Source organism: Ictidomys tridecemlineatus, chromosome 3 (assembly GCF_052094955.1).
Source record: "Ictidomys tridecemlineatus isolate mIctTri1 chromosome 3, mIctTri1.hap1, whole genome shotgun sequence".
Lineage (NCBI taxonomy): Eukaryota > Metazoa > Chordata > Mammalia > Rodentia > Sciuridae > Ictidomys > Ictidomys tridecemlineatus.
This window is the reverse complement of record NC_135479.1, coordinates 76811427-76839256: the sequence shown is the minus strand read 5'-3', so window position 1 is coordinate 76839256 and position 27830 is coordinate 76811427. Positions and strand designations below refer to the sequence as shown.

The following is a 27830-nucleotide window of genomic DNA, read 5'->3' as shown; positions in this document are numbered from 1 at the left end:
GAAGAAAAAGTCAACAAATAAATGACCTAACATTACATCTCAAAGCCCTAGAAAAAGAACAAATCTATACCAAAAGCAGTAGAAGACAGAAAATAATCAAAATCAGAGTTGAAATCAATGAAATTGAAACAAAAGAAACAATTGAAAAAAATTGACAAAACAAAAAGTTGGTTCTTTGAAAAAAATAAATCAAACTGATAAACATTAGCCATGCTAATAAAGAGGAGGAGAGAGAAAATTTAAATTACTAACATGATAAAAAAGAAAATATCACAACAGACACTACAGAAATACAGAAGATAATTAGAAATTATTTTGAGAATTTATACTCCAATAAAAAAGAAAATATTGAAGGAATCTACAAATTTCTAGAGTCTTTATGATGTGCCCAAACTGAATCAGGATGACATACACAATTTAAACAGATCAATTTCAAGCAATGAAATAGAAGATGCCATCAGAATCCTACCAACCAAGAAAAGCTCAGGACTAGATGAATACACAACTGAATTCTACAAGACCTTTAAAGAAAAACTAATACCAATACTCTCTAAATTATTGCGTGAAATGGAAAAAGAGGGTACACTTCCAAAATCATTCTATGAGGCCAATATCACCCTGATTTCCAAACCAGGTAAAGACACATCAAAGAAAGAAAACTTCAGACCAATATTTCTAATGAACATACATGCAAAAAATTCTGGCAAATAGAATATAAAAACATAACAAAAAGACAGTGCACCATGATCAAATGGGATTCATCCCAGGGATGCAAGGGTGGTTCAATATACGCAAATAAATAAATGTAATTCATCACATCAATAGACTTAAAGAGAAGAATCATATGATCACCTCCATAGATTCAGAAAAAAAATTTCACAAAATACAGCACCCATTGATCTTCAAAACACTATAAAAACTAGTGATCAAAGGAATATATCTTAACATTGTAAACACTATCTATGCAAAGCCCAAGGCCAACATCATTCTAAATGGAGAAAAATTGAAAGCATTCCCTCTAAAAATGGGAACAAGACAGGGATTCCCTCTTTCACCACATCTATTTAACATAGTTCTTGAAACACTAGCCAGAGCAATTAGACAGACTAAAGAAATTAAGGGGATACAGATAAGAAAAGAAGAACTCAAATTAGCACTATTTGCTGATGATATGATTCTGTGCTTAGAGGATCCAAAAAATATCACCAGAAAATTTCTAGAACTAATAAATGAATTCAGCAAAGTTGCAGGATATAAAATCAACACCCATAAATCAAAGGCATTTCTGTATATCCGTGACAAATTCTCTGAAATGGAAACAAATAAAACTTCCCTATTTACAATAGCCTCAAAAAATTACACTTGGAATCAACAAAAGAGGTGAAAGACCTCTACAATGAAAACTACAGAATACTAAAGACAGAAATCCTTTTAAAGCCCTTAGAGGATGGAAAGCTCTCCCTTGTTCTTGGATAGGCAGAATTAATATGTCAAAATGCCTAGAGGATCCACAAGCACTATACATTTTTAATGCAATTCCAATCAAAATCCCAATTACATTCTTCATAGAAATAGAAAAAGCAGTCATGAAATTCATCTGGAAAAATAAGAGACCCAGAATAGGTAAAGCAATCCTTAGCAAGAAGAGTGAAGCAGGTGGCATCACTATACCAGACCTTAAACTATACTAAAGAGCAATAGTAACAAAAACAGCATGGTACTGGCACCAAAATAGACTGTAGACCAATGGTACAGAATAGACGAAACAGAGACAAACCCACATAATTACAGTTATCTTAGGTTAGACAAAGACACCAAAAACATACGTTGGAGAAAAGACAGCTTTTCAACAAATGGTTTTGGGAAAACTGAAAATCCTTATGCAACAAAATGAAATTAAACCCCTATCTCTCACCCTGCACAAAACTCAAAATAGATCAAGGACATAGGAATTAAACCAGAGACCACATGCCACATGCCTAATAGAAGAAAAAGAAGGCCCAAATTTCATCATGTCAGATTAGGCCCTGACTTCCATAATAAGACTCCTATAGTACAAGAATTAAAATCAATAGTCAATAAATGGGATAGTTTCAAACTAAAAAGCTTCTTCTCAGCAAAAGAAACAATCAGTAAGGTGAGTAGAGAGCCTATAGAATGTGAGCAAATTTTTACCACACACACATCAAACAGAGCACTAATTTCTAGAATATATAAAGAACTCAAAACTCAACCCTCCAAAAACAAAAACAAATAACCCAAATCAATAAGTTGGCCAAGGAACTAAACAGACACTTTTCAGCAGATGATATACAATCAGTCAGCAAATATATAAAAAAATGTTCAACATCTCTAGCAATTATAGCAATACAAATCAAAACTATTCTAAGATTTCATCTCACTCCAGTCAGAATGGCAGCTTTGAGAACACAAACAACAATAAGTGTTGGCGAGGGTGTAGTGAAAAAAAGGCATGCTTATACTTTACTGGTGGGACTGCAAATTGGTGCAGTCAATATGGAAAGCAGAATGAAGATTCCTTGAAAAACTGGGAATGGAACCACCTTTTGACCCAGCTATCCTACTCCTTGGTCTATACTCAAAGGACTCAAAAACAGCATACTATAGGGATGCAGCCACATTTATAGCAGCACAGTTCATAATAGCTAAACTGTGGAACCAATCTAGATGCCCTTACATAGATGAATGGATAAAGAAAATGTGGTATATCTACACAATGGAATATTACTCAGCATTATAAGAGAATAAAATCATGGCAATTGCAGGTAAATGGATGGAGCTGTAGAAAATAATGCTAAGTGAAGTAAGCCAATCCCCAAAAAACAAATGCTGAATATTTTCTATGATATGTGGATGCTGATTCATAATGGGGATGGGGGGAGCATGGGAGGAATAGACAAACTATAAATAGGGCAAAGGGGAGGGAGAGGAAGGGAGAAAGTATGGGGGTGGGAAAGGCAGTGAAATGAGATGGAAATCATTACTCTAAGTACATGTATGAAGACATGAATGGTGTGACTTTATATTGTGTACAACCAGAGACATGAAAAATTGTGCTCTATATGTGTAATATGAATTGAAATGCATTCTTCTGTCATATATAACAAATTAGAATAAATTAAAAAAAGAAAAAAAATCCCAGCAAGAATGTCTGTGCAAACTAACAGATGATTCTAAAATTTATAGAAAGGCTGGGCACCATGGCACATCCTTATAATCCCAGCAACTTGGGAGGCTGATGAAAGGAGGATCACAAGTTTGAGGCTAGTCTCAGCAATTCAAGGAAACTCTGTCTCAAAATAAAATATAAAAAAGGACTGGGGATGTAGCTCGATGGTAGAGTGCTCTTGGATTCAATTTCTAATACTGCAAATAAGTAAGTAAGGAAGTAAATAATATAGGAAAAAGAAAAGGAACTGCAATAGCTAACAGAATATTTAAAAAAGTACAAATTTGGAGAATTTATATCATCTCATTTTTAAGACTAATTATAAAGCTACCAAAATTAAGGCAGTGTGGTATTGATGAAAAAATAGACAGTGGAGAGACTAAGGTATTTGAAGGTCATGTGAAAGAAATTCACGTAAATATGATCAGCTGATTTAAAAAAATTGCCAATAATTGTATATATTTAGGGCTTACAACATGATGTTTTAATATATGTATGCATTGCAAAATGATTAAATCAAACTAAATAACATATCACCTTACCTACTTATTTTTTTGTAAGGACATTTAAAGTCTACTCTTTCAGCAATTTTAAAATATACAACACATTATTATTGTCACCATGCTGTGCACTAGATCTGTAAAACTTATTCCTCTGAATTAAAATTTTGTACACTTTGATAGTTAATTGATTTGAGAAAGGTACAAAGGTAATTCAAGGAGAAAGGATAGTTTTTTCATCAAGGTGCTGGAATAATTAATTGGACATCTATATGCTGCCTCCAAAAGACCTTTTACCCATATTTCACATCTTATACAAAAATTGATTCAAAATAGATCTGAATTTAAAATGTAACATTATGTAATGTCTAGGGCTGGAGGTGTAGCTCAGTAGAAGAGCACTTGGATTCAATCCCCAGGACTATAATAAAATTATAAACCTTCTAGAAAAAGACACTGAAAAAAATTTGTGGCCCTGGGCTAGGCAAATAGTTCTTAGATATCATTCCAAAAGCATTCATAAAAGAAAAACATTGAGGGCTGGGGTTGTGACTCAGTGGTAGAGGGCTTGCCTAGCGTGTGCAAGGCCCTGGGTTCGATCCTCAGTACCATATAAAAAAATAAATAAATAAAACAAAGGTATTGTGTCCAAGTACAAATAATATCTATATATACACACACATATATATTTATATGTATAAATAAAAACATTGATATTGAACTGCATAAAAATAATTTTATTAAACTTTATTTCTCTGAAAGATAATGGTAAATAAAACAATCAGCTAAAGACTTGGAGAAAATATTGTAAGTAACACACTGAACAAAGAACTTAAATCCAGAATACATGAAGAAACCTTAAAACTCAACAATATTTGGAAATAATCAACCCAACTGAAAATGAACAAGTTTTGAATAATAATTTCATCAAAGAAATATAAGACTATTAAGTAAACAAATGAAAGGATGCTCATCATTAGTAATTAGAGGAATGTAAATTAAAACCACAATGATATACAAGTGCACATCTATTAGAATGGCACAAATAATACTAAATATTGGTTATTATATGGAGCAACTGGAATTCTCATACACAGTTGCTGGGACTTCAAAATGGTTCAGCCATTTTTGAAAATAGTTTGATATCTTCTTATATAAAGCTAAACCTACACTTATTACAAGATCCTACCATTATATTTTTATGTATTCATCCACAGAAAAAAAGTAGTTTATATTCATATAAAATGTTTTATTAGCTTCATTTTAGTATTTACCAAAATGTAAAGAATCTAAATGTCTTTCAAATGATGAATAAGTTAAATAGTACTCATCAGTAGAAAAACTACCTGTTACTGTGTCCTACACAAGGGATCAGATAACTGCACAGAGGTGTTACCTGGCTGAGAAATTAAAACTCTTGAAATAATTAATAAGAAATAAAAGTCAAACAGACCAATATCAATGGAGGAAATAGAAGAAGCCATCAAAAGACTACCAACCAAGAAAAGCCCAGGACCGGATGGGAATACAGCGGAGTTTTACAAAACTTTTAAAGAGGAATTAATACCAATACTTTTCAAGTTATTTCAGGGAATAGAAAAAGAGGAAACTCTTCCAAATTCATTCTATGAGGCCAACAAAACCCTGATTCCAAAACCAAAGACACTTCAAAGAAAGAAAACTACAGACCAATATCTCTAATAAACCTAGATGCAAAAGTCCTCAATAAAATCTGGCGAATCGGATACAAAAACATATCAAAAAAATTGTGCACCATGATCAAGTAGGATTCATCCCTGGGATGCAAGGCTGGTTCAATATATAGAAATCAATAAATGTTATTCACCACATCAATAGACTTAAAGATAAGAACCATATGATCATCTCGATAGATGTGGAAAAAGCATTCCACAAAATACAGCATCCCTTTATGTTCAAAACACTAGAAAAACTAGGGATAACAGGAACTTACGTCAACATTGTAAAAGCTATCTATGCTAAGCCTCAGGCTAGTATCATTCTAAATGGAGAAAAATTGAAGACATTCCCTCTAAAATCTGGAACAAGACAGGGATGCCCTCTCTCACCACTTCTATTCAATATAGTTCTCGAAATACTGGCCAGAGCAATTAGACAGACGAAAGAAATTAAAGGCATAAAGATAGGAAAAGAAGAACTTAAATTATCACAATTTGCGGATGACACGCTTCTATACCTAGCAAACCAAAAGGTTCTACAAAGAAACTGCTAGAGCTAATAAATGAATTCAGCAAAATGGCAGGATATAAAATCAACACACATAAATCAAAGGTATTTCTGTATATCTGCGACAAAACTTCTGAAACGGAAATGAGGAAAATCACTCCATTCACAATATCCTCAAAAAAAAAAAATACTTGGGAATCAACCTAACAAAAGAGGTGAAAGACTTATACAATGAAAACTACAGAACCCTAAAGAGAGAAATAGAAGATCTTAAAAGATGGAAAAATATACCCTGTTCATGAATAGGCAGAACTAACATCATCAAAATGGTGATATTACCAAAAGTTCTCTATAGATTTAATGCAATGCCAATCAAAATCCCAACTGAATTTCTTGTAGAAATACAGCAATCATGAAATTCATCTGGAAAAATAAAAGACCCAGAATAGCAAAAGTAATTCCAAGCAGGAGGAGTGAAACAAGCGGTATAGTGATACCAGACTTCAAACTATACTACAGAGCAATAGTAACAAAAACAGCATGTTACTGATACCAAAACAAGCGGGTGGACCAATGGTATAGAACAGAGGACACAGAGACCAATCCACAAAATTACAACTATCTTATATTTGACAAAGGTGCTAAAAGCATGCAATGGAGAAAGGATAACATCTTCAACAAATGGTTTTGGGAAAACTGGAAATACATATGCAACAAAATGAATCTGAATCCCTTTCTCGCGCCATGCACAAAAGTTAACTCAAAATGGATCAAGGAGCTTGATATCAAAACAGAGACTCTGCGTCTGATAGAATAAAAAGTTGGCTCTAATCTACATATTGTGGGGTCGGGCTCCATATTCCTTAATTGAACACCTATAGCACAAGAGTTAATAACAAGAATCAACAAATGGGACTTACTCAAACTAAAAAGTTTTTTCTCAGCAAGAGAAAGAACAAGAGAGGTAAATAGGGAGCCTACATCCTGGGAACAAATTTTTACTCCTCACACTTCAGATAGAGCCCTAATATCCAGAGTATACAAAGAACTCAAAAAATTAAACAATAAGAAAACAAATAACCCAATCAGCAAATGGGTCAAGGACATGAACAGATACTTCTCAGAGGAGGACATACAAGCAATCAACAATTACACAAAAAAATGCTCACCATCTCTAGCAGTCAGGGAAATGAAAATTAAAACCACCCTAAGATACAATCTCACTCCAGTAAGAATGGCAGCCATTATGAAGTCAAATAACAAGTGCTGGCGAGGATGTGGGGAAAAGGGTACATTTGTACATTGCTGGTGGGACTGCAAACTGGTGCAGCCAATTTGGAAAGCAGTGTGGAGATTCCTTGGAAATCGGGGAATGGAACCACCATTTGACCCAGCTATTCCCCTTCTCAGACTATTCCCCAAAGACCTTAAAAGAACGTACTATAGGGATACAGATACATCGATGTTCATAGCTGCACAATTCACAATAGCTAGACTGTGGAACCAACCTAGATGCCCTTCAATAGATGAAAGGATAAAAAAAATGTGGCATTTATACACAATGGAGTATTACTCAGCACTAAAAAATGACAAAATCATGGCATTTGCAGGGAAATGGATGGCATTAGAGCAGATTATGCTAAGTGAAGCTAGCCAATCCCTAAAAAACAAATGCCAAATGTCTTCTTTGATGTAAGGAGGGCAACTCAGAACAGAGCAGGAAAGAAGATTACCATTAAACAGGGACGAGAGGTGGGAGGGAAAGGGAGAGAGAAGGGAAATTGCATGGAAATGGAAGGAGACCCTCATTGTTATACAAAATTACATATAAGAGGAAGTGAGGGGAAAGGGAAAAAACAAGAGAGAGAAATGAATTACAGTAGATGGGGTGGAGAGAGAAGATGGGAGAGGAGGGAAGGGGAGGGGGGATAGTAGAGTATAGGAAAGGCAGCAGAATACAACAGACACTAGTATGGCAGTATGTAAAAACGTGGATGTGTAACCGATGTGATTCTGCAATCTGTATTTGGGGTAAAAATGGGAGCTCATAACCCACTTGAATCAAATGTATGAAATATGATATGTCAAGAGCTTTGTAATGTTTTGAACAACTAACAAAAAAAAGCTTTTAAAAAAAGAAATAAAAGACAAAGACACAGGAAAGTAGTTTCAACCGTGAGGGCCTGGAGGGATGATTGGACCTGATAGGTCGGATCTCTGACAAAGATAGGTCGGATCTCTGCTCTGTGTGCTTTAAAATTTATAGGGGAGCACATCAAATGGATTTATTGTGAGAAAAAGATTTTAAAGATAAACAAGAATCTAGAGGTTGTGGGGAAATTTGCTTGATTGGAGACTTATCACTGGCACAATAATTCTTCCTCTTCTAGGCAACTGGTACCTCAAGGCTATTTGGGTGCATTGATATCTTTGAACCTGGGGCTGTCTGAACCAATAAATTCCAGGGTATCACAGAATTCTCTTTGAGCAGGATGTTCCTAAGGCAATGGAGCGGTCTCAGATGATACACACAGTGAAATAGATGAACCTCTCATAGTATCAAGCTCAGTGAAAGAAGCCAGTCTCAAAAGGGTTATTTTCTCTTTGATTCCATCTATATGACATTTATGGTAAAGGCACAACTACATTGATGGAGAACAGATCAGGCTGTACTGATTAAAGACAGAGGAAGTGTTTCATTATAAAGGAACTAAAAAATAGAATTTTGAGGTATTTGAAAAATATTGATTGTCATGTTGGTCACACAACTTTGTGCATCTGCAAAAACTTATAGAATCATAAATAAAAAAGAGTGATTTTTCCTCTATGTAAATTTAAAAATAATTATTTTATTTATTTATGTAAGATTTTTATTTATTAATGTAAATTTAAAAATAAATAAATATTTAAAATTTACTGTTTGGTGTGCTCCTCAATTTCACCACTGAAATTGGTTCATTGCAAAATCATGGGTTGTGAAGGAGTTCAGTGGGGAACTGGGACAATTTCCAAGCCAATACAGAAATTTCTCCTAGTAGCCTCCTGGGGGCTTCTGCTTGAAGATCACTAGCAAAGTGGAACTCCTATATTCCAAACTATTATAGATCACAGTAGATACTTTATGCTGCTAGCAATTTATTTCTTTCATTAGCTAAAATTGGCTTCCCTATCATTGGCCCTTATTGGTCCTAGAATTATTCTTTGGAGCTATAGATAAAAAGGAAGAGGCCATCTCCTTCACCTTAGTGGTGGCAAAAGAATTACATGGAAGGAGAGACTGAAGTGACTCAGTCAAAACATCTCTTGGACCTGTAGTCTATGAAATTCTAGGCTATCCTGAGCCATCAGAAGCCAACTGGTCTGGGCTCTAATCTTAGAAATGCTTTTGTATAGTGGGGATCCACCAAAGAGGAAGAACAACATACTCCCAGGCCTTCACCTGAGTGAAATTGGGAGGGCATAGTCTCAAGTTCCTTTTACATGATATTCACCTATTTCCTCTGATTCGTTTTTTTAGCCTCTAATTTGATGAAACGAGTCTACAAACCAATTTTGGCAAATAATTAAAAATCCTTGAAGAGGAAGAATTCAAGAAGGCTGTTTTAACATTCCCATTGGAGCCATGTTGTAGCCATCTGGGCCACCTGCCTGAGAAGAAGGGGTCCATTTCAAAAAGTACCTTGAACACTTCCAGGTGTCACCTTACCTGTTTGAAGTTGCCATTTTTCCTCTGCTCCCAATCCATCATATCATGAAAGATGGGAATCATGATATTCCGTACTTCTGGCTGTGGGACTAGTGTCACACCCAGAAAAGGACCAATCATTCCCGGAATAAAGTGGATCTTATGTTCACCTGAACAACAAAACCCAACAGATATTAGTTTATGAATGCTTTGTTACTTCCATGGAAGATTCCCAAGTGAGCCACAGCACATGCTATGATTTTTTTATTGAATGCTTTTGAGAGTAAAGTAAGCTCACTCCTATGGTTTTCTGTGAAACTCCCTCTCAGCTTTTTAGAGTTCATAGATAAAGCTGGCCCAGCCTATTTAAAGCAAATGTTCAACAGGCTCAAACTGCTTTTCCAATTTCCTGGGAAGTTCCAAAAACTACCTGAAAATCTCTGAGGTTAAGAAACAGAGTTTGCTATGGGATTTTTGAATAACCTAAGATAGTTCCAGATGGTCTTTTCACAGCGTTTTTTTAAGCAAGGAAAAGTCATATATTTACTTTTCCTGGAGTTTCTATCTCTAGCCTAGAGGCATTTAAATAGAAGAGGATATCTGGGCCTTGATCCAGTTACCAGGGGCCAGAAATCCATGGATCTTTTTAATGCTGTGCTCCTGTATGCCAAAGAAGCCCCTCTTCTGAGCTGGAAGGAGCCTCTTGCACATCCCTACCCTGTCAGGATGGCCTGGAGACTCTTTGCCCATCCTCAAATCCCTTGTATTAAGATTATTTTTCTTTTCTCTCCTTCCTTTTCCTTTGTTCTTTACTTCTTTCTCTTTGTATTTTTTATTGGTGCATTATAATTGTACATAATGATGAGATTTGTTGTTATGTATTCATACATGTACACAATATAACAATATAATTTGTCGAATATCACTCCCCAATCACACTGCATTTATGATGGTAGTGCCATACCTACTTGGATCAGTTCATCCCTCAGCTTCCTATAGGAGGCCTTCCCATGGGAAGTGAGGGATGAACTTCCCTCTGACTGGCCTGTCATCTGAGTAGTGTTTCCAGAATTCAGGGCTAGCCCTGAGGACCATGGAATTGGACTCTTTTGTTCCTTGCAGTGGTGAAACAGAGAACCATCTTCAGAGCTCTTCTTTCAGTCTTTCAGAGACTAAGGAAGAGACAAACTGTGGACTTGTATAGTAACTGCTACATCAAGTAAAACCAGTTCTCAGGGACCACAGAATGTCATTTTCACCAAAAGCAATGAGGTAAGAATGTCTTCATTAGGCGAATCTAGTATCTTTTAAAATTTCTTCTATTTTGAAAGTTTATCTAAGAAGAAAATATTAGCCCTAAGGTCAATTCTGCATGTTATAATCTTGGTACTTGATATAGTTGCCAGTCTCTTGTATTCCTGGAAATTTCACAGTCAACTTCAGGGTTCAAATCTATTACTGTTGGATGCAGAGTAACAGTGCTACAGCTGGAAAAAGTCTGCTTTGGGAAATGCATCCCCACTCAGGGATGAAAGACCCTCTTACTGGAAGAAATGCCTCAGACCTTGTTGCTGCCTCTAGATTAGGAATGGGAATAGGATTAGGAATGGGATAACTGTAAGATTTATGACCATCATTCCTAAGGCTTCAGAGCCATGAACTTAGTTGAAAGCAGACCTCACTTGAAGTAGTAACAGTAGCTTCTCTAGCATCCTGACAGGCCACTCAGATCCCTATAATATAGGCTGGCCCAGTTAGTCATCAGGGCAATTGAAAGATTGTCATGTATACCTAAAAAGAACAAATAAAAAATGCTGTATATATATAAAAGGATTGTACCAGAAATACTGATCTGACAAGTTTATATTTAAAAAAGTGGCTATTAGAGAAGCTGTGGCTAGATGGGTAAACAAAATCAATCGCATCCAGTGGCTCTAACTCCTTTCTCACATGTTCTTTTATGCAACTGATGTCAGGTATGTGATTTGGATGCATGAATACTATTAAAATTAATATCCTTGCTCATGTGCTAGGTATGCTCAAGATCTATCTATGCTTTTGAGCCTACAACATCCAGACTGGGACATGAAAAGCACAGAGCATCTTACAAGCATGGATTCTCAAACTGGAAAAATTACTGGAGCACTAATCTTATTCTTTTGACTTTAGTTCTCTAAAAAGGGACTGTGCATATGTAGTACTGGAGTCTTATTTTTCAGCCAAACTCTCTCTGCCAAAAGCTTCATGCTTCATCCATCTGAAGTGTCACATTCAAGTTATATAAGAATCTCTTGGGCCTGAACTAACAACACTCAGAAAGTCTGAGGGATGCTATTAGTCCTGGTAGTTTTTATTTGGCTTTGCAATATATGGAAGGGAATAACAGGGAGAAAAGACCTACCCAAATTCTGCCACATGCTGAACAGTTCATAAGCCATCATCACACGCATGTCCCCATACCTGGGAATAGTAACACAGGAGCCAATTGTTAGCGGAAAAAGGTTCACATCTCAAAACAGGGTTGCAAACCTTATGAGGCCAGTACTTCGGTACTGTCATTCCAAAAGTTTCTTAAAATGCTAAGCCATTTGGTTCTTAACTGAACCCTCACACTTGGTCTATTGGGAAACTACCCATGTGAGAACCCAATGGTCTTCCAAAGGAGCCTGTCACAGTAACACAGTCCCATCTGGGAAAGGGGTAGGGAGATGAACAGGAGACATCTGTCTTACTTATCTAGAATCTTCTTCCTCTTGGCTGAAGTAATGATTTCTAGCTGAAGACTTGGCTGATTTATGAATAGAACTGCCAGACTAAAATAAGAATTCCACACCTAGAAACACAGAAAAAAGAAGAATCATGTGACAATATGAGTACTTAACTTGAAGAGAGTTATTAAACACATGAATATAGTACAGAATCCATTTTATAATCTTAAGATCCTGATTTGTTTTCCTATTAAAATATCTTTTCAAATAGCACCCTCACTATTTTAGTTAGTGACTCCTTTTTTAAAAAATACCTTTATTTATTTATTTTTATGCGGTGCTGAGAATCAAACCCAGTGCCTCATACATGCGAGGCAAGTGTTCTGCCACTGAGCCACAATCCCAGCCCTTTAGTGACTCTTTTTGATGCCAATAGTGTTGATTATGTTTAGAAAACATAATCATAGATGCCTGGCTCTCAACACCTCCAAGAGGGGAGCATCCAGAACATATTCTAATCAGGTTTGGAAGCTGTTTGATACTCTGAATATGTTAATAAATAAAAAATATTATTAAATAAAAATAATATATTAATAAATAAAAATCTGTAATCATGGTTTTTGGCTTTCTAGGGTTATTGCAAAAGTAGTGATGGGTTTCAGGAGTTCCTACCTTGAAGTCAAAGTCTGTCTCTATGAAATTCTTGTGCAGTGCAGAGGATAGGTACTGGACAGTAGTGACTATAATACTGCATCAAGGAAACAAAATATTGATAGAATTAAAAGACTAACAGTAGCATCTGACAACTTAGCACCAGTTGTCTATAGCCCATGGGAAAACTTAGTACAAATTTCTCCCACATACACGGAGACTAGAAGATAGCACAAAAGAGAAGATGGTACAAATCCCACTGAAAACTAGTTGGTGAAATACCCCACAGTAGGTAAGATAAAATAGGGCACCTGTGGGCTCTTGATACTTCTTCCCTCTGGGCCTTATGGTTCTGAAAGATTTCTCAAAGAGTAACTTATAGTATTTTGGGGGAACTTTGGATAAGCAATATATATTATGATCACTATATAGAATTTAGGACATAATTTTATTATTTTACTTGATAATAGAGGTTTATTATTATTAAATCCTTGTTTTTGTCATATACTAGTATTTTCCTCTATGGGTAATTTTATTTTAGTTCTTGTTTTAGAATATTATTCTTATTCCTAGAATGGGCACTTATAAGAAGCAATGGGAGGCTACCCTACTGGAATTGAGAGCATAGGTTGAAGTAGAAAAGGAGTTAAGCAGGACAGGTTTAATATACAGGACCTATGCTACTTGCAAAGGGACTTATATCTAACAGTGGCCTCCTGGGCTTTGGTGTAGAAAAGGGACAAAGCAAAAACAGTGTATTAGACTAGTCTACCATCAGAGGGGGTGATAAATGTTAAGGGTAAAAGACTTGGAAGAAGAGGCTGCTCCTGCAAGAAAGACTGGAAAGTCTGAAGTGTCCTGAGAAGAGCTAAGAGAGAGAAACATGAAGAATTCCAATGGAAAATCCATTATTTGAGGAATTATCTGTGCAACTTTATAATCATCCATCTTTCTGTTCTAGACCAAACATTTGCAGTTCTTAGGGGAAAAAGAGAGTCTATAAAAGGCACAAAGTGGAAATATCATACTGGTACCTTGCTAATATAACTAACAAATAATTTTACTATATTCAGTAGAATGCCAACATAAAAGATAGATCAGTGGGAAGAGGCAGTGGGCTAGAGAGTGGAGGCCAATTAGTCTGCTTCTGAGTAAATACAGATTCAAAGGAGCCATCCCCCTATCACATGTATCACTCACCTGGCTTGCTAAAAGGAAGCATAGGCTAGAATATGAAAGGGGCAGATAAGTTATGGTCAGTCTTAGAATGAATTCAATGTCAGTAGTCAGAGCTTTGCAGCCAGGTTTCAGGTGAGTAATTAGCACTGTCTATGGAAGGCAAGTACTATCTGGCAGACAACATGACTCAAATCAAGAGGAGGGCTTGGGACACTGCCTAAACCTACAGAGAGCAGAGGCCATTGGCCTTTGGGCAGGTCTTTCTCAAGGCGGAACCCTTCAGTGAATATTATATATTTCACATCCTTAACACATCATTTTCTTTTTTTTTTAATATTTATTTTTTAGTTTTCGGCGGACACAATATCTTTGTATGTAGTGGTGAGGATCGAACCCAGGCCGCACGCATGCCAGGCGAGCGTGCTACCGCTTGATCCACATCCCCAGCCCCCTAACACATCATTTTCTATGCTCACTATACCAACATCTACCAGGCTCTTAGGCTATAGTTTTTGAGTTATCTTTGATTCTTTCCTCTCTGTGTTGTTATGGTCAATGGCCAAGTCCTGCTGATTATGCCTCCAAACATTTTTTTTTTCCAATTGCCAATTCTTTTATCTTTCCATGATCTTGGCCCATCTCTCTCTCTCTCTCTCTCTCTCTCTCTCTCTCTCTCTCACACACACACACACACACACACACACACACACACACACACACACACACACAGTCTACTTAGTCTAAGAAACACTCTGTGAATGTTAGTGCAGGGCCCTTTCTTACTTGCTTGTTAGCAGTCTCATCACCATCCAGTCCCGAGGAAAGACACTCATCTTCATCAGGTTTCGGAACACACAGAAAATCTTCAGAAGGAATTCCTGACCACAGAGGAAAAGCTGATGTGAGATACCACCACCACCACCATAGCACAGACTTCCTTATTAGGCCCTTCTTGACTTCTAGACCATGAGAGTGTATAGAGCTGGTGGGTTGGATTCTGGTTCCCTCTGTGAGTTGTCTCTCAGAGGGAGGCAACTAAGAGACAGTGAATTCTGAGTACTCTCACAGGCCAGATGGGAGCAGACCCAAGCTGGACAGAACTGAGGAAGTTCTATACCTACGCTGTCCCCAAAGATGAATACCAAAAGCACAGGAAAGACTAAGGCCTAGCAGAATTGGTATCAGACTGAGTCCATGGACCTCCTTCTTTGAACCACAGCCCATGAGCACTTGATTGTACAAACATCCTTTTTTGGATATTAGGAACACATTGATGGAAGAAGCACTTTAGGAATGATAGAGTAAAAACCTCTGAAAATTGCTATGGTGTATAGCTTAGTGGTAGAACATGTGCTTAACATGCCAAGGATTTGGGTTCAATTCCCATTACCAAAACAAACAAACAAAAAGCAAGCAAACAAACAAACAAACAAAAAAACCAAAAAAACAAACCTTCTGAAAATCTACTCTCCTATGAAAGAAACCAAAGACTTACAATAATTCAGGAGTACTTATTCAGGAAAAATGTATAAATTTCAGAATAGTAGCCTTGAAAACAAGCATCTATAGAAATGCAGCAGTCATGAAAATAATAGCCACTGGACAGGACAAAATGGTTTTAGAACTTCAAAAAGTCTCATTCCCCAGAGAACTGTATTATTTGATCTGACTGACACCTTCCCATAATAAACCTGTTCATAAGGTTTATCTTTATTTAACTGACTCAGCTTACTCTCTGAGAAAACTTCATTCCCACGGGCACTTATTGGAGGAAAAAATCAGCCATATAATTTAATATCCCAGTTGCATGAAGCAGCCTTATCAGGGTAAACAAGAGAATAGCCAAAAAAAAAAAGTAAAAGAATGAGACATCCATAAGGGGATTTGAAAAGCTCTAACATATGCTTGGCAGCCTAGAAGGAAATGCAGCATTCCTAGGAAAAATTCAAGAAGCCCAATTTCTCCCTTCTGGTTGACTATAAGGACATGTACAAGCAAGAATTGAAGGCTAAGGCAGAGCTATAAGAATGTTAAAGGTGAATATACAATATTCACAGAACTCCTTAGCAAAATGAAAAATGTGAAGATTTAATGATTTAAAGCATTTAAGAACATCTCTATTGAGTCATTAGCTAATCACTAAAGAAACAAACATCATTTCCAACAAAAAACAATAAAAAGCAGGAACAAACCCTAGGGATGTGATATTTTCAGATAGTAGGTTTAGGATCTGGAATGCTCCCCAAAGGTTCAAGTGTTGAAGATTTGGTCTCCAATGCAGCAGTGTTCTGATATGGTGCTCTTGGGAAGTGACTGGATCATAAGGGCTCTGACCTCATCAGTAGATTAACCCACTAATAGATTAATAATTTTATGTCAATATTGGGAGGTGGTAGAAACTGTAGGAGATGGGGCCTGGTTGGAGGAAGTAGGTCATTGGGAGTGTGCTCTGGTAAGATATATATGTTCCTCAGCCTGTTCCTTCCTTCCACTCTCTGTCTCACTTGCTCTGCTTTGTGGCTGCCATGATGTGAGCAGCTTTTCTCCATCATATTCTTCTGCCATGATGTTTCTGCCTTTGGAGCCAGTTGATCATGGACTAAACATTCTGAAACTGTGAGCCAAACTAAATCTTTCCTCCACAGTTGTTTTGCTCAGGTATTTTGTCCTAGTGACAGAAAGCTAACTAATACTCTGTAGTTGTCACATTATATAAAATGTCCAGTTTTCAACCAAAAAATTATAAGGCATAAGAAGAAATAGGAAAGTATGGTTCATATATAGGAAAAAGAACTCAAAAGAAAAAAGTATAAATGCAATGTTGTACCAAATAAACATTATCAATAAAATGGATAGAAATTATTTTTAAAGTATCAAACAGAAATTCTGGAATTAAAAAGTATAATAACTGAAGTAAAATTTCACTGGAAGGGCTCAGCAGCAGATTTCAGCTATCAGAAGACTCAGCAAACTTGAAGATGGTAAAAAAAATTGAATAGAGCCTCAGAGATCTTAACATTAAGAGTATAAATATATACTTAATTAGTGTATCAGGAAGCAAGGAGAGAGAAAGAAAGAGGAAAATATTATTTGAATAAATAATGTTCCTGAGCGTCTCAAATCTGATGAAAATCTTTAATGTACACATTCAGGAAGTTCAATGAACTGCAAACGGAAAGAACTGAGATCTACCTATAGACATATGTCAAAACTGTCAAAAGTAAAAAACAAAGAGAATCTTGAAAGCAAAAAGAAAGACCAAGAGTTGGTTCTTTGAAAAGAACAGAATTGACAAAACTTTATTTAGACCAATCAAGGAGTGAATGGTAAAGATGGAGATCTGGGGGGAGAGGGCTGGAAAGCGTGGGTAAAAGAGAAATATGAGCTATTTTCTAAAGTTAGGGACAAAAGGAGGGAAATGTGAAATCTTTCTAGTTAGAGAACTAGAAAGAATTATAGTTCTGCTATGAACAAATGCATACCAACAAATTATATACCCTAGATGAAATGGACAAATTCTTAAAATGATATAAACTGCCAAAATTCATTCAAGAAGAAATAGAAAGTCTGAATAGATCTATCACAAGTGAAGAGATAAAATTAAAAAGAGTTCACAAAAGATATCTATTTTTCTATTCTTTTAAAAAATATTTATTTTTTAGTTATAGGTAGACATGAAATCTTTATTTTATTTTTATGTGGTACTGAGGATCAAACCTGGTGCCTCACATCTGGTAGGTAAGCACTCTACCTCTGAGCCACAACCCCAGCCTCTATTTTTCTATTCTTTATTTCATTTATTTTTACTCTAATCTTAACTACTTTTTTCCTTCTGTTTGCTTTATTTTTCTTTTATTTATCTAGTTTCTTCTTTTTTTAAGATGTTGATAGACAACTTTATTTTATTCATTTATTTATATGTGTCCTGAGAATTGAACCCAGTGCCTCACACATGCTAGACAAGTGCTCTACCACTGAGCCACAACCTCAGCCCTGTCTCTAGTTTCTTAAAATAGAAGATAGGTTATTAATTTGAGAGCTTCTTTTTTACTAGATGACTTCACTGGTGAAATCTATCTTATACTTAAAATAATTAATACCAATATTTGTATTTATTATTATATGTGCCACTTTCAGTGTGAAATGGCATTGTTCTATTCTGGTTTTGATTCCCTAATAACTAATGATATTGAGTATATTTTTCTTGTGCTTAATTAGCTATGGGTACATCTTGTTTGGGGAATATCGATTCAAATTTTTTGCCAGTTTTTTAAAAAAAAATTTATTTGTTCTAATTAGTTATACATGACAGTAGAATTCATGTTGACACATCATACATAAATGGAGTATGACTTCTCATTCTTCTGGTTGTACATGATGTAAAGTTATACAGGTTGTGTAATCATATATGCACATAGGGCAATAATGTCTGTTTCATTCTACTCTCATTCCTACCTCCAAGACCCCTCCACTTCCTTCACTTCCCTCTGTCTAATCCAAAGTACCTCTATTCTTCCCTAGTCAACTACCTTATTGTGAATTAGCATCCGAATATCAGAGAAAACATTTGGCTTTTAGTTCTTTGGGATTGGCTTATTTCACTTAGCTTAATATTCTCTAGTTCCATCCATTTATTCACAAATGCTATACTTTCATTCTTCTTTAAGGCTGAGTAGTATTCCATTGTGTATGTGTACCACATTTTTTTTAATCTATTCATCTGTTTAAGGACACCTAGGTTGGTTCCTTAGTTTAGCTATTGTAAATTGTGCTGCAACAAACATTGATGTGGCTGAATCACTGTAGCATGCTGATTTAAAGTCCTTTAGGTATAACCTAAGGTGTGGGATAACTGGGTCAAATAGCTCATACTACTTTCCAGAGTGGTTGCACCAATTTGTAGTCCTACCAGCAATATATGAGTGCACATTTTGCCCTGAATCCTCGGCAACATTTATTATTACTTGCATTCTTGAAAATTGCCATTATGACTGGAGTGACATGAAATCTTAGTGTAATTTTACTTCACATCTATCTCTAATTGCTAAAGATATTGAACATTTTTCCATATATTTATAGATCATTCATATTTCTTCTTCTGTGAAGTGTCTGTTCAGTTCCTTTGTCCATTTACTGATTGTGTTATTTGTTTTTTTGGTGTTAAGTTTTTTAATTTCTTTATATATCCTGGAGATTAATGCTCCCTCTGAGGGAGCTTGTAAAGTACATATCATACATTCTGGCACATAATAGAAGATTAATAAATGGCAGTTATAAGATAAAAGAATTTGGTGTCACATAAAAGAAACTACTGCCTAAACTAGGGATATAAAGTAATACTTGTGTTTTTGTCAAATAATTTTATATTTTTAGCTCTTTTATTTAGGTTCTATAATATGTTTTGAGTTTTGTATAAGAAAATTAGAAAAGAGGCAATTAATTTCTGGAAAAACAAAAAGTTCTACAAGAAAAGAAATATAATCAGAGTATAGCTTGCCACAGTATTTACCTAGCTGTTAATAAGAACGTCTATATAGCAAGAATGAGGAAACACATATATGTGAGAGAGGAATGGTTCAGGAGAATCATTACCTTTTTCCATGGAGGAAGAAAATAAATAATAACTGATGATATCTAAAAATTATCAGTAGAAGCTTCCTGAAAAACAGTAAGAGTTGAAAGTGGCTGCCTTTAGGGAATAGGGACTACAATTTGTCATGCTAAGGCATGACAAATAATAATAAATATAATAAACATATAATAAACTTTGTAGTATTGTATTGTCTGTTATTATTTTATTTTAATTTTTGTAGCACTGGGGATTGAACTCAAGGATACTTTACCACTGAGCCACACCCCCAGCTCTTTTTATATTTTTGAGACAGAGTATTGCTAAGTTGCTTAGGGTCTCACTAAATTGCTCAGGGCCTTGCTAAGTTGCTAAGGCTGGCTTTGAACTTGTGATCCTCCTGACCCAACTTCTAGAATTGCTAGGATTACAGATGTGCACCACCATGCCTGGCTCTGTTTGACCTTAAAGTCACATACACATATTGCTATAATAAAAATAACCATGTAAGCCAAAAACATAAGTGTGTATGTATACAGATGTATATGTGTATATACACATTATTAAAAAGTAAGAGAAGAATGCCAGCCTGACTGATATTTGGTTAATATAACACACAAAAGATGAAAATGATCTAGAATAGTCAAGTCTATACTTTCTAGGTCCACACCCAGCTTAGGTGCTGCTTGACCTGGATGTGGATTTTTGTTTCACTTCAAGGGCTGTGAATGCTATCAATCTGCAGAGACCCAAGTCTGTGGAAAGGGAGGCTTCATTAGATACCAGAAATTTACAACTGATATTTTTTAACTGACTCAATATGGTTAATAAAGTTTACACAAGTTAAAAACAGGGTAAAAACACAAGTTAAAAACCATGAAGTATAAGAGACTTGGTTCTGTATAAAGGCAGAGCACATTCCTAAAGTCTGCAATGATCCTTTACCCAGGGAAGAAGTGAATAGCATGCTCTAATGCAAAGGCACAAACCCCAGAAGTCTGTTACAGTTGATGCCTTGCTCAATTTGGGCAATGCTCTCCTACTGACTGGACTCCAGGCCCATTTCTCTGCACCATTTGCCCCTCAGTATCCAGCAGCCCAAGGTAAGCAGTGTACATCTTGGCTTTCAAAATTATCTTCCAGAAATACATTTAAATGAAGAAGAGTTGTCACCATGATTATTATAGTTATTAAATATGTACCTGGTTTGCAGGGGCAAAATATAAAGGGGACTACCAAGTTCTTAAGAAAGGGAGAAGTCTTGAGTTGCTGACCCAGTGTTGCCCAAAGTAGTCTCTAATGGTACATGGTCACAGAGCTGCTATCAGCCAGAGAAAACTTGTCAATGTGGGGACACTGCCAGCTTTCTAGAGGCCATATACTTAGCTATAAATTTGGGCTGGTGAATCCTATACACTTGGTAGTGATAATCACTTGAACTCATGCCCCTGACAGGGAAAAGTCCTGGGAAGTTTTGACTACACTCTGCCTTTCTGGGGTGAAAGGCTAGTCAGTGCTATACTTCTTACCTTGAGTTCGTCCTTGCTCTGGAAGTTGTCCAGTAGGTGCTGGTAATGAGTGTCACACATTTGTCGCAGCAGTGACAGAAGGCAGGAGACATACTCTCCCTGGAAACCAATGCAAAAAATCACTTAGCACAATCACCAAGGCTGTGTTCCCCCCATCCACAGAGGGCAAGGAGAGAAGGGAGGGTCTGAGATGGCCCCAATGATAATGGAAGAAAGGTGACAATTCTGATCCTGAAAATGAGCTTTCTTTTCTGGAAGGTTTGGGAGTCTTAATAAGGCATTTGCAGCATGAGGCTACTAAAGAACCTTAACTTATAGTAAAGTAGTACTGCAAAATAAGGAAAATATTCTCATCCCTTACCCCCCAGGAAAGTTTTGGTTAAATAGTCTTTTGTTGTCAGAGCACTATACTTAAGTCTGTAGGAGCTACTTGGAAGAGCAAGCATGTCCTTTTCTGAACAGAATTTGGACCTGTCCATCATGCTAGGATAGAGAAACTCTTCTTCAAGGACTTTCTGGGGACTTCCTAAAGCTTGCATAGGGCAACTGGACTGGGCAAACAGAACATGGCATATCAACATGACTGAGGGAACAAACTATGGCTTTAAATTGAAACTTAAGGATAATTATAAGTCTTTAAAATTTCTTCAAGTTCCAACTGGGGTTCACAGAAGAAAATCTACTCTAAGGACTCCAAAGATCACCTTGTAGCATTTTTAACATGGGGCAGTCAAGGAGGCCATACTTGAAGGCTGTCTCCTCAAAATGGAAAGAGAAAAGGACTTCAAATATTTCCAAACTAATGGGAATTTAACAAATTTTTTAGTGTCTCAAATCCCTCCTAGATTCCTGAAATTATCACACATATATGTGTGTAAAATATATACATGTGTATGAACTGAAAAAATATATACATGTGTATACTGAGTTTTATCTGAAAAAATGAGCATCATAAGTCACAATTCTTTTGTTGTGAGGATCAGATGAGTTAATATATACGAAACAATGAAGCACAAAGTCCTGTATACAAAAAAGTACCCAGTAAATTAGTTATTATCATCCTTATTATAATTTACATAAAATAGATCACTTCATTTGTAATATTGGTTAAGTGCTTAAAGCAGGGTCTATCCCATAGCAAATACCATGTAAGGGTTGGTTAGAAGGATGGTTTACCAGGACACACCAGAACACATTGAGAGTATTCTCATCAGGGGATAAAGGAGCAGACGCTCTTTCCAAGCCCAGTGCTCCAGATTACATGCCTACTCCAGGCACACTCCCTGCTCTCCCTACTATACTAGAGCTTGGCATGCTCCCATTGAGGGTTTTTCTCAAAGAGAGCTCTGTAACCTCCCATCTGCCAACTGGAAGATTCTACACAAACTGTTTATCTTGTTAGGGTTGAGAAGTTCACTCTGGGTATGGGAATGGGGACTGAAGGCTCAAGGCACAACTCCCTATCCCTACAGAGAGGCTTTCCCAGATTGTTTCTCTCCTAACTGGATCATTCAAAATCATTACTGAACAATGCCTAAGCAATTCTAGCTCAATAGTTTTCCTTCCACTAGAAACTTACATACAAAGAATATGGACAAAAACAACCAATTTGTAGATACTTGCAAATTCTGAGAAAATTATTCTGCCTGCACATGATTTAGGAGAGCATGTAGTAGAGTCTTCCTAGAAGAAATAGTCTATTTTTCACCTTCAACCTCTTAATACATTTACCACATCACTGCTTCATTCCACATTATAGAGAATAACTTTGCTTAAAGGCAAAGGTCAACTGAAATGGTGTGCAATAAAACAGGACAAGAAGCATTTCCTGAATCTGCCCTAAAGTAGACTCCTGGGAATATGAATTGAGAGCTTTTAGAGTGGAGAGAGGAGTTAGATTCAAGAAGGGAAGAAGGAAGCATGCTGACCATCATGCAGGAAGGGAGGCTAAGATGAAGATGGTGGGATAGTGAGACGGGAGATGATGTGGAGGAGCCCCAGGTTAGAAAAGAAGGCAAGAAAACCTGAATGTTAGTTACTAACAGTGATCTCGGCTGTGCACTGCGGGCACCGCTGCCCTCTTACCGCCTCCTGAGCGTGCGATTTGCTCATGATGGTGAGCAGAGTCTGCAAGAGCACGTCCAGGAGGCTCTCCACCATCATCTCTACCTCCTCCATGACATCTGCCTCCTGGGGTGAGCAGTGAGAAAGCATACCATTAGCACCAGGCCAAGCTGATGTTTAGCTGGCAGCGCTTACTAATTGAGCCATATCAGGAGTGGTCTTCTGACTGGATTCTTAAAATTGAGCTCTTAGCCTCATCAATGTGTAGTACCTGCCTTCCTTCCTTCTCTCCTTTCTTCCTCCCACCTTTTTTGCTTTCTTTTTTTTGGGCATCAATTTCTTCCCTTTCTTTAGCAGTAAGCTGCCTATTCCCTCAGATATGACCTTGAGCTATTAGTAGATCTTATTCACTGCTGTGGCTTTTTCTGAGGCCTGTTGGGAAGGAAAGCTGCCAAATCTTATCTGGAGCCAAGAACAAACAATAGGATTACTATCACCATCAAAGTTACTCTTGAGAAGCTAGGCCTCTGTCATCAGATTTACTTTAAGTCTAGACATCAAAGCTCCTCTTTGGGTCCTGTCTCCTGATCAAACCAAACATAACTCTTTCTTTTAGTTGTCTCTTCTGCTCTTCCTGGATCACCTAGCTTCATATGTTCTTATTACCTGGCCCTTGGCCTTCATTTTAAATGCACTTGAAATTCTATTCTCTAGGAGAATTAATTTAATAAAATGGTATATAAGAAGCCCATTCTTGTTCTTAATCTTTCTTTATACTTTCCAAAATTTCTATAAGAAATATGCATTTCTTCTATTATCCTAAGTATATAAAATAAATATTACAAAAAATTATTACCCTCATCCATATCTTTCTTTCATTTCTTCTCTACCTCAATTCCTCCCCTCCCACCAAATATCTCTTTTTAATAGAAGGAAAAGAAAGGAAATAAAATAGATAAAAGCTTTATTGGTTGAAATCTGACCTCTGAAATATAATTATATTATCTAATAGGGCTTAGAACTCTTGTGGCTAACATTTTCCTCTTGAATATCCTGACCTGTCTGGCATGAAGTAGGAATGCCATATGGGTGGAATCAAGCTGTCAAGAAGGTGACAGAAAAGTCTGAATGAGCAAGCTGCCCCTTAGTCTGGGTCTGCTTCTTGTGTTCATGCCTAATATTCTAAGAAACTCTAGAATTAACATGTTTTAATAGAATCCGAGAATGGCAAAGGATTGGACTTTCTGGTAGTAGAGGTTATTATATTTCTGGGTAGGTTTATGGTAGTGCAACTTTTTAAAATAGCAAGAGCATGTTGATTGGAGAAGCCTGATGGGCACACATAGCACTTGTTCACTTGGATACCTTCCTGTCACTGATGAAAGCATCTGACTGAGAGGCACACAAAGTGATCTTTGTTGGTCAGCATCTGGCTACAGAAACACAAGAGTAGGGCAGAACTGAGTAGGGTGGAGTGGGTATGGGGCCACTACCAGAGAGCTGGTTTTGACGATGGAAAAGATGCTGCCGAGAATTCCTGAGCAGATTAGTAGCTCTTTCTGCTGTCTCAGGTGAAGGTGAATGTGATGAAGAACCACAGGAAGCAGGATGCGACGGGATTCTGGGAGAGAAAACACACAGATGAAGAAGCCCTTCAGAGGAGAACTATCTACTGCTAGAAGTTGGTGACATTGTGAAATTTAACTTGTTTCAAAGCAGGTGAGGTTGAAACTGGATCAAGAGAAGAGGTCACTCCCTACCCTTACAAGGGCCTAAAAGCTTTTTCTGGAAATTATAAGTCATCCTACAACACTGTTCTTCATTCTCATTTCAAGCTCCAGCATCCACAAAATTTTATCCAGGATGAATGGTAGGAGTCTGAGTGCAAATGAAATCTCCTTAATGATTAGACTCCAAACTAAAAGCAAAGTTTATTTTACAGTGGAAACTCCATGTAGATGTTATACTTACCATGAACAATAATGACTAGATTTAGAGGCTTGATACAGATTACTGACTGACCCTCTTCATGCCCCTCCCATTCTGGTGCACATTCACTTCAAGGCATCAGGCTTCCTCCCCCCCCCCCACAGGCTTGTTAGATTGCTGCTTGCTGTGGCCGCAAAAATAAATGGAACAGGAGCACAACTTTTGTCTTGTCATAGGTTTGATAATTAGCCAACATTTATTGTCAATCCTACTCTGCACATTCAAGTACTTCTCTTTTTTCTCCCAATGCTACCCAAATAGCATTTTCATCAGAAGTTGTCTATATTTAGAACTCTGACTTATTCTGAGACCTTAGGCAATTTGTTTCTTCCTCCATGGGTTTGATTATTGTTATCTGTTCATGTTCTCCTCTAAACTTACTTTACAGAGTTGATTAGAAGACAAAGTGAAATGCAAGTGTGAACATGTTTCTGGTACCTTGTACTCCTATGTGGTCCATGATTGTGTGACCCTGCAGGTCTGATAATACCTAGCTAACATGATTTAGTAAGATTATCAGTAACACAAACAAGCCATGGTATTTGAATTTATTATTCATATTTGACAATATTAAAGTACTTCATATGAAATTCATAAAGTTTTTTTCTGTCAAAGACAAATTGCTTGATATATAGGAGATTTGGCACTGCCTTGCCAAATACTTATAATATATTTATAATATGTTCAAAGAGAATAAAATAACAACTATTCTGTGTTTAAAAGTCTGCCTAGATAAAGGAAAAGTTAATACTGTATTTAATAGACCAGGATACCAACATAATAGGATTTATAACAATAAATAGCTACTTTCAGACAAAATAGTCATTTGTTATTAGAACCTGCTGAAGAAGACACCAAACTGGTATATACTGAGAATATGCGTTGGTTAAATGACATCACTGGTAAAGAATTTCTTTGCTTTAGGGAAGATAAATACAAGTGAAATGCAAATGAAAATTTGGTGGTGGCTAATCATCTTAAAATTCAATTGGTCTAGTGCCACATACATTTTCAGAAAAAAACTTCTGAAATGATTATGTAAAGCAGTTGAGCACATGCAAAAATACTAGAAATAAAGAGTATAAGTGTGAGTAATCTATGGTTTTCCTTCCCACATGTTTCAAAAGCAGCTTCTTTCAAGCAGTGCACAAAGCTTGGGTGTGCACTGGCCTTGGCAACACTGTGTCTAAACCATTGATGACATTATCAATCAAGGAGCTAGAGAAAAAAGCAGTGTTTACCATAAACAGTTACTAATGAAAAAAAAGCTGAATTTCTGGGTGGCAGCTTTATTATCAGCAATACTGTACAATGTCAGAGATAAGTCAAAGGGCATACCTATTTAGTAGTTGAAGTGTACATAGCCACTGAGCTGAGGAATTATTGTTCTTATGTTTTAAAATCAAACTTAAAAAATTAACCAACCCAAATTCTAAATTATAAAAATTCTTCTGGGTGCAGGGGCAGATGCCTGTAATCTCAGCTACCTGAGAGGCAGAGGCAGGAGGATCACAAGTTTAGGCCAGCCTGAGACACAGATGTGCCCCAGGATGTGAGTACTAGGAATAAACTGTAAGACATAAGGCCTAGATCTTGGCTGCATTTCTAAACATAATTCACCAAAAATTCTATACTTTAAAGGTCATTTTTTTTCTTTGTATCTATTTATTTTTAAAATTTTGAGACAGGGTCTCCCTAAGCTGCCTAGGCTGGCCTTGAATTTGCCATCCTCCTACCTTAGCTTCTTGAGACGCTGGAAGGGGTTGCTGGTTTCTTATACAATGATTGATAAAACTGATCCTTTGATTAGCCCCAAAGGGGAGCAATGTGAGAGTGACTGACTCATCCTAAACTGATCTACCTGAAAAAGAAAACAGGCGGCTGTCCACTGTTCTGGCGATGGATTGAAGCTTCACCACATCCATGGATTGTCCGATGTGCACAGTGCTTGGCATGCTCCCTAGAGTTCCTCTCACAAACTCTGCCACCTCTTGCACAGTGAACATTTGCAGCAGTTCATCAAAGATAGTTGGGAAAGAATTGAGGAGTGCAGCCTGCAGAAGCAAGTAAATCTCTGATTAGCTCAGGTCTGCATCTATCTTACATGCTCAATGATATGAGGTTGAAAAAAGCTGAGAAGGTATTGCAGCACCCCTGGCTTGCGAGGTTCCTTCCTGACCCTTGATTCTATCCTGGCCGACAGCACTTCTGGGGGATGGAGTAACCAAAAAGGAAAGGAGAGACTTTAGTGGGGCTAAGGCCACTTGAAGCTTTCATATTTACCAAGGTATTTGCAGGCAAGAGAAGGAAGTATAAAGAGAAATTTTCTCAATGTGGCTTACAAACCATAGTTATTTTTGCTCAAATGGATTTTAATGGATTTAAATTTTTTGTTTGTTTTTATGATCAAGCTTGTGACTTTCTTATTTTAGTTCCAAACTCAAATCAGGAACCTCTTAAAGAAAATAAGACAGAGAAAGCTGAGAGTCTTCAAGTAGCATCAGCTGTTCTCCACTCACAGCCCTGTAGTCAGCTGAGACTATTTCCCCAGGATAGAGATG

At 36.8% G+C, this 27830-nt stretch overlaps 1 protein-coding gene across 15 annotated transcripts in view; it reads right to left on the bottom strand.

Moving 5' to 3' along the window:
- Dock3 (dedicator of cytokinesis 3) overlaps positions 1 to 27830 on the bottom strand; it is a 586580-nt gene that overhangs the window by 52192 nt on the left and 506558 nt on the right. For 13 of the 15 annotated variants that reach the window (XR_013436504.1, XM_078043258.1, XM_021727520.2 and 10 more), the window contains 9 exons: positions 27131 to 27323; positions 24774 to 24901; positions 23260 to 23406; positions 21217 to 21315; positions 14902 to 14996; positions 12961 to 13036; positions 12313 to 12413; positions 11982 to 12040; positions 9602 to 9750 (listed from right to left, as the gene is read on the bottom strand). Coding sequence is in view for 14 of the 15 variants with exons in the window: in XM_078043258.1 (XP_077899384.1) it covers positions 9602 to 9750; positions 11982 to 12040; positions 12313 to 12413; positions 12961 to 13036; positions 14902 to 14996; positions 21217 to 21315; positions 23260 to 23406; positions 24774 to 24901; positions 27131 to 27323 (1047 nt within the window). In the remaining variant the exon portion in view is untranslated. The remainder of the gene's footprint in view (positions 1 to 9601; positions 9751 to 11981; positions 12041 to 12312; positions 12414 to 12960; positions 13037 to 14901; positions 14997 to 21216; positions 21316 to 23259; positions 23407 to 24773; positions 24902 to 27130; positions 27324 to 27830) is intronic. The other 2 variants (XM_040269766.2, XM_021727524.2) reach the window with 2 other exon arrangements.